This window comes from Typopeltis vanoorti, chromosome 5 (genome assembly GCF_054136105.1).
Source record: "Typopeltis vanoorti isolate ZY-2024b chromosome 5, IOZ_Tvanoo_1.0, whole genome shotgun sequence".
NCBI classification, from domain to species: domain Eukaryota; kingdom Metazoa; phylum Arthropoda; class Arachnida; order Uropygi; family Thelyphonidae; genus Typopeltis; species Typopeltis vanoorti.
In genome coordinates, this window is record NC_143553.1 from 68,844,735 (window position 1) to 68,859,527 (window position 14,793).

Consider the following 14,793-nt stretch of genomic DNA (forward strand, 5'->3'; position numbering starts at 1 on the left):
CCCTCTAGCACCAGGAAAGTTTAACATATCAATATTTATTTAAAAGGTTTTTAAGGACGGCTGCTAAAAAAAACTTTCTTTTCTGAAATGGCTATAAACAAAACATGGTTTGCCATTTGATTGCATGTGAAGTGTCCAAGGCATGGTCTGCTAGACCTGACTGATCACAGTTCATAATAAGAGAAACATTTTTTCATTTTCTTCCAAGCAGATGATGACTGATCTTCCAGTCTATCCATAGCAAGCCAACTTGCAAGAACAAGGAACTCTAATACACACCAGGAACTGAGAGAGGAAGGAGCTGGTCCTTAGGGAAATGGATAAGGGTTGCTGGTTTCAAGCAAGGCTTGAAAGCCAGTGCACAGATTGTATTTATTTATTTTTTTAATTCTGGCATTTTTTTTTCTGATGTACCCTGGACATAAGGAATGGTAACTGCATTACTATAATCTTTCTGAAGATAAAGTTGAAGATCAGGTGAGGAATTAAGTATTTTGTTGATTCTGTTGGAACTGCAGTTATTAGAGAGAAAGGTGTGGTGGATATGGTAAGATTAGCTGTAAAGAGAAGCTTTACCTTCACTGGAACAAACACTGATGGCTCTATTGGTTAGTTTTTTAATACCATACTGATGGGGGGAGGGGAGGTTGTGAATATATATATATATATATATATCAGTGGCATCACATGCCATTTAGGTTGAGTGAGCTGTTGTATGGCTTATGCAACCTGCACTACAAAATTCACATCAATTTGAGCATACGATTGCATTTTTATTGATGCATGAAAGTTTTAAGAGTGCATAGTGCATCCAATGCAATTAACTGAATACTCTAATTTATCAATTAATATAATTTTAAATATGAAAAGCATAAAGCAAAAAGAGCAGCTATGCTTCACATGCACTGGTTATGTAAGCACAAAGGGTTTATGCTTTGTGGTGAGATTAGATTATCACTGGCAAATACTAGAGTGAGACATGGATAATTTGAATTTTGATACAATTTTTTAAATGCAAATATAATATGCACAAAAGCTGGAAAGAGTAATCACTTGAGAAATTATTATTTTTCAAGACTGAACCAAAGAAAGGCTGAAATAGCTCATTTTACTTACTCATTTATACACAAGTTCCAACCTCCTTTGACTATAATCAATCTGTGAAAGCTCTGACAGAAAAAGACATTCAATAGATCATCAGCACTGTTTCCCATTGTAATATGGACAAAAAGTTATAAATTATTTATAGAAAATGATATATTAAAAAATTGTCTATATTGGTGTCCCAAACATGTATTCACACTTCACACAAGCAAAACAGTTGAAACAGAAAACAAAATCAGCAACTCATGACAAATGACAATGTTCATTTGGATTGGCTGACACAATAACCAAAGTCAATGATTTCTGGGTGCTATTGTCTCAGAACGCAAGCAACCTCACCTTCTGAGTGGTTTAAAACTGGAACACTAAGAATTTGAATACAATTTGTGCGTCTGTTCAAAGGGCTCAGAGGTGTCCCTATTTGTGACCACACACACCTAGGCTATTAACAATGTTTACACATCGAAACGTGTCCTCTTCATGAAGCATTAGTATATTGTGTTTAATTTTAGGAATCACACAAAGCCAGAAAACAATCAGGGGAACCTTTAACAGGATAAATGCAAAAATATAATATCTGTGATATTGCTATTCTGTGGGTGTGCACCATACACTTAGCACCCTGAATATATGCCCTGACAACCACACACACAATACCTAACTATATATAAGGTGTGGTGCACATGGTAAGTGTAAGTTCAACTGTAAGAAAAGCCTTGCTGGAGCAAAAATTGATGGCTCTACTGGTTAGAGTTTTAATAACACCATACTGATGAAGGGGGGGGGGGGGAGAAGGATGGGAAAATTTGTGAATATATTTGTCCATATATATATATAAGCTACGAGGAAATGGATATGCATTCTTAAGAAAGAGATACTGCAGAAAGACTACTGTATACATAAAAATTATGATGTCTATTATGAAATGTAAGGCACAAACCAGAAGTCAGAAGAATTGTATGGAAAACTAAGTCTATGTATCAAAAGAAAGAGGCTCTGCAAGCTAAAGACAATCCCTTAAAAAATTCTCTTCTTATGTTTCACGTAAAAGAACAAATAAATGCAGAAGAATAAGTCTGAATGTTAATAGTATGCAGGTGGCAGATGCAAATCCTTTTTTGGTACAGGCAATCAATCTAGTATATCCAACATAGAGCTCAAAGCTTCCTCTCTTTTGCATGAAGAAACTCTGATATGAGGAAGTGGTACTAGAGGTATTTCATAAACAGAATAAGAATTTGTTATAGGGTATGAGAGAATATCAACATGAATGCTAGAACAGTACTCAGCTGAAATGGTTGTATAAGTTAAGTCTCAGCACAGAAAAAATTCCACAGGAGTGAAAATAATGTATGACACTCCCATTGCACAAGGATAGCTGCAAAGACTAATGTGTCTATTAACTATCAATATTTCTGGAGTGGTGGGGAAAATTTTGGAAAAGTTAACAAGAGTTTGCATACAGAAATAGGTTCACAGAGAATCTATACATTGCAATGAACAGAATGTTTGAGTAACCTGCTTACATTTTATAATAATGTTATAGATAAGTTACACAATGGTTAAACTATGACAATTTTGGACTTTGCTAAGACTTTTGAAAGGATTCAAAATTGAGAACTGTTGCATAAATTGTAGGATATAAGATGGGATTATAAACTATTAGTTCGGGTAAAGAGGATATGGCTGACTGACAAATATCAAAAAAGTGGTGCACTGGTGAGATGAAGTCTGCAAGATTTAAGGTGAACAGTTGGTGTATTGTAGGAATTGGTTCTTGATTTATTGTTATTTAATCATTACATTAATGACATTGGGAAGGATTTGAAAGAGACAGTTGTTTGCACTAGAATGCAACTGACTTACAGCACTTTTGAATGATTTGAAGAGGTTGGAATTGTGGGCATGTGAAAATGGCTTTTAGTATTTTTATGGTGGGATTATGCTAGAATAAGCTGACCTGACAAGGATCTTGGAGTTTTAGTAGATAGAAGTTGAAATTTAAGGGTCATATAGTAAAGATTGCAAATGTAACTCAGAGGATAACTGCAATGTTAAAATGAATATTGGCATGTAAGGGTAAGTCATTTTGCCTCTTTACTAGACCTTGATATGACCTCATCTGGACTATTTTACACAGACCTGGTTTCCTGATTTTTGAAGAAATGTAGATACAGTAGAGAGGATGCAAAAGAGTGTGTTAAAGATATCAGGACTGTGGAATGTAAATTATGAGAACAGAGAGAAAGAGATTTGTGGACTGCAAATGCTAGCAAACAGGAGAAAGAGGGAATGATAAAGACCTAACTTCTGAAAGCGTCATGCAGGATGGTAGTAGATGGAATTTTTCATTTTTTTGGAGGGTGGAGAGAGGACAAGAGGGAATGTATGGAAATTAAAAATGAATGCAGTCAAGAAAGAGATGAGAACTGGGTTTTTCTCTCATAAAGCAGTTCATGATTGGAACAGCTTGCGTTTGGAGGCATCAAGTGCAAGCACAGGTGGTGATGATAGCTAGTGTGGATGATATGTGGCCTCCCTTAATGATTTCCAAACTTCCAATAGGCCTCTGATAATAATAATAAAAGAAAGGTTACCATCAAAGAAATGTGTTACTATGGTGAAAGGGTAGACTACTGTTTCTTTTTTTTCTATAATAAAATAGATTCTAGGATGTTGACTATTCAGATGAAGGAAGAAAGAGTCTAACATGTCTGGACTACAAGGCCAGACAGAGAATGCATCATCTACTTATCTTAGCCAGATAGAAAACTTAAAGGGACTAAGTCCAGAGAAAACTTTCCATCACCTCTCCTCTCTCTTTACTAACATTCCCTTGAATGACCAATATCCTCCTTTGATGTAAAATCAGGTGTAAGACAACGGTTTAATGCTGTCTTCACTACTGTTCATCATGTCTGTGGATCACATTATTCTTAGCACTTTACATTATGCAAGTGATGTTATACTCATAAGTAAATGCAGTACAAGTGTGAAAGATTCCTTAACTGAATAACTGCTGCAACAAATTTAGCATGAAAGTCTAATAAAAAGAAAACATATAATATGCACTTTGCATATTTTAATATGCAAAGTGCATATTAAAATTGTAATACCGTTGATATTACATTGAAATATATGATGGATACGAAGCACGTGAGGATGTGTATTTGATCCATAATGGCTGGTAAGGTGGTTAAAGAACAAGTAAAAATTTTCATCTATTTAGACATAATTTTTTGTGAAGATGGCAAATTAAATATAAAAACAGATTATTACATAATCAAAGTTTGTATATAATTTTATATGGTGTAAGAGGGGAAATTATCCAAAACACAACTGCTAAATTGCAATATACAAGATACTATTCAAACTAATTTCAACTTATGAATATGTAAATTTCATTTAGAAATAAAACAGTTATATCCAAGTTTAGAGACAATAGATATGAAATTTTTGAGTAAAATGGGGAGTGAATAGAAGGTATGAATGGCAGAATCATGAAAAATAAAGAAATTAGGAAGGAACTTGACACTGTTTGCATTTAAGTATGTGTCAGCAGAGCTAATCTCAGGTACAGTCTCCTAAACAAAATGGTAGAGAAAATATTAGCAGAGTAGGCATTTGATGCTAGGATGGCAAAGGAAGACTAAGATCTAGATGGATTGATACAGTTAAAAGTGCATTAAAAGACCCAAATATAAGATAGTAATAAAAGTACTTTTTATACCTGTGAGAGCTCATTAAAAAAAATTCCATACTCTGTGCAGTCTGCAGTTCAAAATGATAAAATAATTTTATTTTGACCAAATTAGTATTGCAAATTAAGCAAACAATCAAACATTTCGACTTTGAAATGCATTTCCATTAATTTTTCAGCTTTAACTGAAAAATAGCACTGATTAATATTAATGTACCTGCATTATATTTTGGCACAAACTGAGCAAAAAGAACACACACACACACACACACACACACACACACACACACACACACACACACACACACACACACACACACACACACACACACACACACACACACACACACAATGTTAGTACAGAATCTTTCATTAGTGAATTGTAATCACATTCATGTGTTGCCAAGTATACTACCTACATCAAACAGAAATTAACACATACCTGTGATAATGCTTCTTTACCAATATTACCTGTACAATAAGAATTTTTCAGCAGAGAATGGCAACATTTGTATCCCCATCTACCATCTTTCCAATACGAACCCCATACACTCTGTAAAAAAAGGAAAAAAAAACTGCTTAACTGTAGAAGAAAAGAGCCTAAAATATCTTTGATTACCACCAAAAACTATTAAAACAAAATATAATACAGTACTGTTTTATAGCCAATTTGCCATTGAAACCTTTAAAAGTTTCAAAAGTAACATCAAGGCAAAACTTATGCTCCAAATTATTGTATGCTCTGAGTCACTTCTGAAATTTAAATCACTGTTAATATTGGCAAACACTGTTTTGTTTGGCTATATAAATAATGGATATTTAGGATCCTCTCATTTCATGTGTTTAATTTAATTCAAGTTTATGTAAAATTTAATTCATGTTTATATGATACATTATGTTGAAAATTAAAAGTTCAAAATGAAAAAATATATATATTCTGTGGTTCATATTACATAGCAATATACATACACCACTAACTACACAGACATTTTGCAATCAGCCTTTGTCGGTGTCATGTTATTTTGCACCCTAGGCAAAATTTATAAGTGTGCTCCTTATTTCACAAGTGCACCCCTTATTTCATAAACTAAAATGTTTCTAATTGACATTAAACAAAATAAAATTGTCTTTCAGGTTAAATTAATAGGTAAATTAATTGGGCTTTTTTATTTTCTTTTTTAATTAATTTGAAAATTCTCTGTTATAATTCATTTACAAAAAAGAAGTTATAAAATACCAAAATTTAATATTTTAAAATGTTAACATTTTAAAATATTTATCTTAACTGAATTTTAAATAGCGGTAAGTTCAAATCATTTAGGTAAGGAACAAAAAAGAACCAAGAGTTAAATACTAAAATAGTGTGATGTGTGAGGGATAAGGAAAAAGAATCGATACCTAAATCATATATCACTATTTAATTTTGATATTTTAGTAAAGTATGAATAAAGCATAGCTTGAAATTTTGTGCCCCTTCATGGCTTGCGCCCTAGGCAGTTGCCTAGTTTGCCTAAATGGTAGCGCCGGCCCTGGCCTTTGTACATTTTTGAAATGCATGAAGATGTTATTCATAAGTAATATGAACTTCACTAACAAGAAGTATATTCACTCCATTAAATGAATAAAACATTTTAAAAGATAATAGACTCCCTCTCCCCATATGTCATATGCATAAACATATGACATACGGGGAGAGGGAGTTCTGATAAACACCTAGAACAAAAATAATATGGTATGTGCAACAAGGAAAAGACTTTTTCTCAGAGGATTGCAAATGATGCAGCAGTAATAAGTGTAAAACACTTCGTGGGAATATGTAGAATGTGTAAGTTACATGGTTCTATCTCAATTCCTTCATAGTAATTATCAGAACTTTCCAGTTCCCACTCCCCCCACCACCACATACAGCATTCTTATTTTTATTTGTACATTTTTATTTCGCAGAAATTTCCACATGCTCAACAAGTAAAAATTTCAGTCAAGAAAGGGTTTATGCAGAACTATAAAGCTGGTGATTATGACAAACTTAGGAGGCAACTTGGAGCAGTGCTGTGGCATAAGAAATAACATGAAATGAATGTCATTAGTGCATGGGAAGTGGTCAAGGATTATTTGAGTGAGTCAGTATCAGAGTGCATACCCAAGGTCAGGAGGATAAACAGTGTAGGAATTAAGTGGATGACTAGCATATAAAGTAGGAACTGTAAAAAAAGAAAGCATTGTGGAAGGAATATAAACAAGGTGATCAGCATGCCAATGAGCAGTATAAAGCACAAGCAAGAAGGGCAACTAGTATGGTAAGAAAGGCTAAATCATATTTCGAACAAGAATTTATTAAGCAGACCAAAGTAAATCCAAAAGAGTTTTTTTCACTACACAGCAAGTAAGAGAAAGAATGGCTTTGGAAAGATAACTTTGCTCAGTGCAGTAGGCAGATGTTACTGAGGGTAGATGAACTGAAGGTACTCAAGTATATTGAAAAACCTTCAAGTATATTGAGTATATGTCAATATGCTCAAGTATATTGACATACCATTCAGGCCCACAGCAGTGGGCTTGAATGGTATGTCAGCTTGTGTGCTACAAGAATATGCAGGTGAATTGGCAGGGTCTCTGATGAGGTTGTTTTATCTAAGTCTCAGATCTGACAAGGTTCCAAGGGAAAATGAATGGAAAAAGGGGTAAGATAATTCTATTACATAAAGGTAGCTCCAAGACAACTGTAGCAAATTACAGACCAATTAATATCTTTGGTGTGATGGCTAAAGTATTGGAAAAGTTGGTTAAAAGTAAAATTCAGGAATGGGTGGATAGGAATATGACACTTTATAGGGGCAGCATAGCTTTGTAAAAGGTAGGTCCTGCCTCAGTAATTTATTCACATTTTATAATAAGGTGACAAGAGAATTGAATAAAGGAAATGGCTACATCATGTTACTGTAGGCAAAGGCATTTGACAGAATACCACATGGAACTATCACATAAGTTGGAGTAAATGGGAATGGATATGAGGAATCAAGTGGAGTGGAATCAAGGTGAATGAGGGTGACTAGTGGAGTGCTCCAGGGCTGTGTACTAGGATCACTACTCTTTGAGATGTATATTTGATATAGCAGAAGATTTGAAGTGGGGGGGGGATATTCAGTTGTTTGCTTCTGATAATGCAGAACTAGGCAGGACAATAGTTGATAAAGGTAATGTAGATATCTTACAGGATGATTTAAATAAATTGGCAGTATAGGTAAAGGACAATGGTTATCAATTTGATGTTGTAAAATGTAAGGTAATTAAAGTTTTTCCCTTCTGTACTTAAGCAAATTTTCAAAGGCCCAACAAAACTTAAAGAGATATCCTTGTTATATTCTGATTTTTTTGACTACTTGTTGCAAGGCAAAAAATTTTGTCTGGGCAACCTCATTTTGGTCAAAATCTAGCTTGTTGTTCACCAAGTTTCCCTTCAACAATTTTTCTTATCCTTTTCTCAAGTATATTTGCATGAATCTTTCCAGAAATATCCAGTAAAGAAAATTTCTCTATAATTCTTATATTCAATTTACCTTCCTTTTAGATTTATCCCTCTTAATCTCAGTAAAACTAGTTAAGTAAAATACAGTATTTCTGTAATTCATCTGCCAGCTTCATTTCTTTTCCACTGAGGTTGTTCCAGTAGTGAACTATTTACCTGTTACCTGACAAAAACAGAAGATGCTTTGTATAACCAGGTGATATCCCATTCAGTCTGTCTATCATTATCTCTTTGGTATCCAAGTGTATAACTTGGTAGTAGATAACACCATGGAAAAGTGAGGATCAGAAAATTTGGACAGAAGTCCTAGTTATTTCTCTGAATTCCTTATACAATATGTGGCATTCTTCTCCCAGCATCTTATTTTTGCCATCAAGCAACTCTACACTCACTTGAGATTTCATTTCCTAGGCATTTACTAATTTACAATGACACAAAAACAGTGAACTATGGATATCAATGAAACTTTGTGCGCAACTGATAACAAAAGGCAGGGGATGGGCTAAATGGCTCTGTTTATATTGTTCTCCACACACACACACACAACATAAACAAATGCAATTGACATGCTTGAATGTGGGTTGAATGACAGAAACCTTATTCTAAAGAAAACGTGAAATTTTTTTCAAGCCGCTTTGGACAGGTCGTAGTGGTCTCATACCCTATGCAATAAACTTCAGCCACAAAGCTCTTCAAAACCTACGGCCAATTAGACCGAGAGTAGATATGTGTCCATTCAGTTAAGAAGGCTGAAAACTTTATTTGCTGCTAACAAATAAAATATGTAAATAGAGGACATGTTGATAATTATATTAACAAGATGTGATATCTCATCTACTTTACACAGCTTATATTTAAGCTGCACAGTTCACAATAAAATAATTTTCTTTAACTTTTTTTTTAACCTGTATCTATTTTGAACAAATAAGACTACCATGCTACACTAGGCTCAACAAATCAGTATGATTCTTTCCTGACATTAAAATCTTTTAAACCTATTTTGATATTCAACACAAACTGCTAAGCTGGAGAAAGTGCAGATATTACCTTGTTCGCTTTAAATTCAACTGCAATTTTCTGTGTGGATTCTAAGCAATTAATTGAGCACTTCCGCATGTCTTATTCAATTTTAAGTATAATAAATTAAGCAAAATACAAAGAATTATTTGCATTATGTACCATATTACTCATGGCAATGTATATAAACTGTTTTTATTCTACAGTAACTAATAACCAGCCACTATTATTCTTAGTAATGGTGAGAATAAAAACAGCTTATTATTATGTGTAGTTACTTCTTACAGAACCTTAACTGGCTGCCTCAACTACTCTATCTCAATTATCAAAAACTACACTTCACATGATTCCTTTTGTAAAAAGAATGGTACAAGAACTCATCAGAGCTGACATTCCATGTCAAAACAATGCCAATGCCAAACATAGACCCCCCCCCCCCAATGATCTTCTCTGATGCAAAATTTCCTTCCACACTTTGCTGTATTTGATGTCTTTATCATTCTCCAAATTCCATAACTACTATTTATCTCTTTAAAACTTTTCTATAGTTTAATTATCAAAACAGCAAAATCATCTCCCTTGGGGACTTCAATGTTCAAACTCAAACTGACTTCCCTTCTCTAACTCTGCTGATCAAACTGGAAAAGTTAGGAAGTATTTGTAATTTAAAGTTAGTATTGATAGTTAGTAATGTTAAAATAGTTAGTTAGTAATGATAAAATACCAACTGTCTGTTACCAATCAGATAATCCTCATCGTTCTCCCAATACTGTGAACCTTTTCTTAATGCTTTCATTCCAAATATATGCAGATGTCAAATTTCCTCCTGGTAATTCAAACTTTCTCCTATTTTCCACAAAAAAACACTTTCACTCAGCAATTTTCAGTCTTGTGTTGTCATTTGACACTACAATAACACAAAACCAGAGGCAGAGAAATTATGATCTCTGTGATTTCTATGCCTATTTTCCATGGAATTTTCTTTCCTTTCTATCCTTCCTTTCCAATCTTTCACTTGCTCCAACTGATAACTGAAATAATTCTTGCTGAAAAAAGGATATTCATTCCCCCCCCCCCCCCCCAACCACCACACACACCACCACCATCAAAAGCCTTAGTTCTCCAAAAAGTGCTGTCAAAGCAGTCTAAGATTAAAAAAAAAAAAAAAAAATTAATGAAAATTAATACATTTCCAAATTGGCCTAAGTCAGAAAAGCTCAGCTTTGCAATCAGTCTATATTCTGACCTGCAAAATCTAAAACATCAGGAAATTCAAATCCAACTTTGAAATGGCTAAATGCATAAAACTTGTGTACTTCTCAAACAGCAATTGGTCCTTCCTGTATCATGCCAAGGCTACTGGGCACAATTTCTGCCCTTCCACCTCTCCCATTCAGATAGTATCATTGTAATTTAACCAAAGATAAGGTAGACCTCGCAGCATCTTTGCGACCAGAAAGTCATCTCCAAAAAACTCAATATCCATTTCTGTTCAAAACACTACTCCTTATCTGTAAATCTCCTAATACTATATAAATCCTAAATCCATCCACGCTTAGATTATTATTCTCAAATTTGAAGTAGTGTATCAGAAATCTCTCTTGAATGAATTTTGCTACTATTCAGAAAAGAGCAGTATGATCAACAGATGATTCTTCATGCATTTCAATTACTTCTTCACAGCAGTTGGTCCTTCCTATATCATGCCAAGGCTACTGGGCACAACTTCTGCACTTAGCATATCTGCTCTCCAGCCAAAAGGCTGCGGGTTTGAATCTCGCCGTGGGCATGGATGTTTATGATTGTCTGTAGAAAAACTAGTGGTGGTGGTCGGCGGTAGGTGGCATTGCGATCAGTTGGTGGAGACAGAGTCGTAGAGCAAGTGCCCTACCTCGATGAGTCTTTAGACTCCCTGGAGGTGTCACATAATAATAATAATAATAATAATAATAATAATAATAATAATGCATTTCTGTTGAATGACTGCCATAATTCCTCCACATTGCAGTAAGCACACAGAAACACAAGCATCTGTGGTCAAGTTGATGAAGCCATTATTAATTATTAAAAATGGCTTTAATTATTAATACTATAACAGACAAAATGTTATCCCAAACACAGTTCAGATTCTTTCTTAATCAAATTCTCATCCTCCTCCCTATTTTTCCTAACTACTATTTAAAATTGTTCGAGAAACACATCAACAGGTTGTTTTTTTTCTTTTTAACCATTTTCTCACAAATAACATTAACGTGTTTTTTTTTGTAATATTGTGTGTGGAGTTTCACTCACACACACACACACACACACACACACAAGAAAAACTAAGTGGTTATTTATATACTGACTGTACCCTTCCTCCATCAAGGAAGGTTTTTAATATTAGTGCATTTTAAGCTGAACTGTATAGATTTTATTTTTATTTATTTGTGTGGGGTTCCCCCATTCCTCAACCGTCCCCTAGGACTAGTTGAGCCTTCCTAGTGAGGGATTACATATTTTATGGCTGTAGATCTGTGTGTGTGTGTTTCACAGGCCGGTTTGTCTGTTCTGAGGAACAAAAACCCCCGAGTTTTCGGGTGAAAAAAACCCTCTACCTCCATATGAGACTGGCTAGCTCACCTTTAGTTGAAAGAGAGCAGATAAAGGTGCTTCATGTCATGGATGAGAATCGAATATAGGTCTTTCCAACCAAAGGGCTTCGTCTATACTGACTGAGCTACAGAGGCTCTGTATAGAAGATGACCAGCATCATCAGCTTGTATTTTTACATGCTAGAAGAAAGTGGAAGAAGAATGGTCAATTCAGTAAGGCAGGGATCATAAAAATACATTAAAAAAAAAAAAACAATAAAGCAGAACAGATTGCCTGTGAGAAAGTGACTAGAGTGAATCTGTGAGAGAAAGAGACATCTATGTCCTCTTCTGGATAAATGGTGGGTTACAGTACCAGCTTTCTAAGAGAACCTGTTTATGTAGAAAATGGTGAGAAGGAATTAAGTCCTGCTCAGTTCCTATAAGTTCTTGGGTTCTTTCTAAGTAATTATGAAAAGAATAACACACATAAAAATTTAATTTACAATCAAGGAGCCATGCTTGCTCGTTATGTATGCACGTATGTACTCGTATGTGCATGTATTACACAATCAGTAAATAATTGAAAATAAATAAGAATAATGTAATTCAAACTCAAACAGGAAACTTAACCTCTGAATAATACAAGTAATCATAAAATTTCAATAACAGATATACAAGTTATAAAATATTCTTTACTGTGTGATTGTTTATATGAACATCCTCTTCATATTTTGATCTGACAATAGCTTTTTCTGCACCTTTAACAACTTGTCCATGTCGCGAATATTCAACATAATCCTCCTGAAAATAAAATGTAGAAAAAAATGTACAAACATTGAGTTTATTCTAAGTAAACTGGACCCTATTATTAATAAGGTCCAGTTTACAAAGAAGCTGCTATTAATGATTAAAAATGGCTTTAATTATTAATATCAATGGGGGGGGGGGGATCCAAATTTGAATACAGTGCTTGAGCAGGGCTAAACCAATTGTTAGCAAATAAAAAAAAGGAACTATAAACTATTTGTTCAGAATAAAGATTATTTGAAAATATACTCGCTTCAAAAGGTATAGATTCTAAAGAAATACAGAACACACTGAATCAGAAATTTGTTACCCTTAATATTTTCTACAGTTGTTCTTTAAGGAAAATCCCAAATACCATATTTAACCAGTTTTACATGAGATGAAACAGATGGAGACTAGGAAGAAAAAATGCCTTACAATTAATTATCACTATAATTAATTCATATGGAACAAAGAAATAATTTATTATAGTTCAAGATTTCATCATCAAATTCCTCATATGTATCCTCAAAAGTTGTACAGTATACTATGATAGTACTACAAGACAAGTTTACATTATTACTGGCAATTTTCATCCAAAACTGGACTGTTATTTGTCAAGACTTCCATATTGTCAGATCTTATATTTCAGTATTCTACTAAGGCACTTTAACTATATCTAAAAATAGTGCCAAGACAGCTGAAATGTTTTATTTGTTCTATAGGTCCTGGGATGCAGTTGATGTTTCCCCTGGACTTGCCTATTTTTATAGTCTGTCTTTTTATTTCTAATTTTCATACCAAATTTTCAAACTGAATAACTGCTGTAGAAGGGCCTTTGCCCTTCTACAGCAGTTAATTCAGTTTAATTAAGAAAGCTGCAGACATCTATGATTTAAGAGTATATAACATTACCTGGATAACGGAGAGCTGAGATGAATATTTCCAATTTTGATATCAGGCATAATGTCACATTTCTTCATAATGTGACCATACAGATGATGAATAACAAATAATAGATATAGTTGCACACTTGTCTCACTTCTGATTTTACACCATACCATCTATCTTCCTGCACTTCCTTCAATCCTAATTGATGACTCAGAAACGTCCCATTTACACTGTATAACTATTTGAATAACTTTCATCTCGGTACAAAGATTGGTTGGTTTATGGTGGTTTATTGGTGAATGAACAGCAAAAGTCATACTGCACCATAGCAAAGGTTACAGCAATACAAAAGCAGTCAAAGACAAACTAGTAAACAATATGTATGTATGTACAAAAACCAAACCAAGCAATGCAGTATTGACATATAAATAAAATTACAGCAAAGGTTACAGCAATACATCTGTTCTGACATACCTTGCCAGAGAGCACTCAACCTAAAATTGCTCAACTTTGACCTTCTATGGTTGAAAATATTCCTTCGCCACTCAGTCAAATTCATTTGCTGTCTTTATCACTCTCCTAATGCAACCAACTACTCTGAGCTCTTTAATTTCCTCTCCTTAAAACTGAATTTCTCCTATCACACTTTCCCAACAGCGAAATCATCATCCTAGGAGATTTTAAGTCCACAACACCAACTGGTTTTCCTCCTCCAGATTTACAGATCTTGCAGACAGAGATGCTGAAACATTTGTTGTCATTAACAACCGTTACACAACTTGTTCAGATGCCAACCAGAATACCAGATAACCCAAACCACTCCCCAAACACTCTAGATGGCTTCCTCACCAACAACATTTCCAAATATATGGTGAATGGAGTGGATTCCCCCCCCCTCCGAGGTAATTCTGACCACAATCTAATGCTCATCTCCTTCCCCATGCAACAATGCTTACACAGCCACTCGCATACAAGAGTAGTTTGGCATCATAACAGTGGCATGTGGGACAGCCTCTGTGACTTCTATGCTTCATTCACATGGCCAGTGACTCAAGTAATTATCTCTCAGTAAGTGTATAAATTCAGTTTCCTTCCTGTCATGTGATCTTTCTTCCTTCCAGTCTATATCTCTATAGTTGAAGTCCCCCATAATAATCACTCGACATGCACTTGTGCTAATTTGCCGATGCATG

General features: G+C 34.4%; 1 protein-coding gene across 6 annotated transcripts in view; it reads right to left on the reverse strand.

Moving 5' to 3' along the window:
* Positions 1–14,793, reverse strand: part of Slu7 (Pre-mRNA-splicing factor Slu7) — a 221,456-nt gene that overhangs the window by 39,916 nt on the left and 166,747 nt on the right. For all 6 annotated transcript variants that reach the window (XM_090392500.1, XM_090392499.1, XM_090392498.1 and 3 more), the window contains exons 11-12: positions 12,620–12,724; positions 5,247–5,357 (exon numbers count right to left, since the gene is read on the reverse strand). In XM_090392500.1, coding sequence (XP_090248626.1) covers positions 5,247–5,357; positions 12,620–12,724 — 216 coding nt within the window. The remainder of the gene's footprint in view (positions 1–5,246; positions 5,358–12,619; positions 12,725–14,793) is intronic.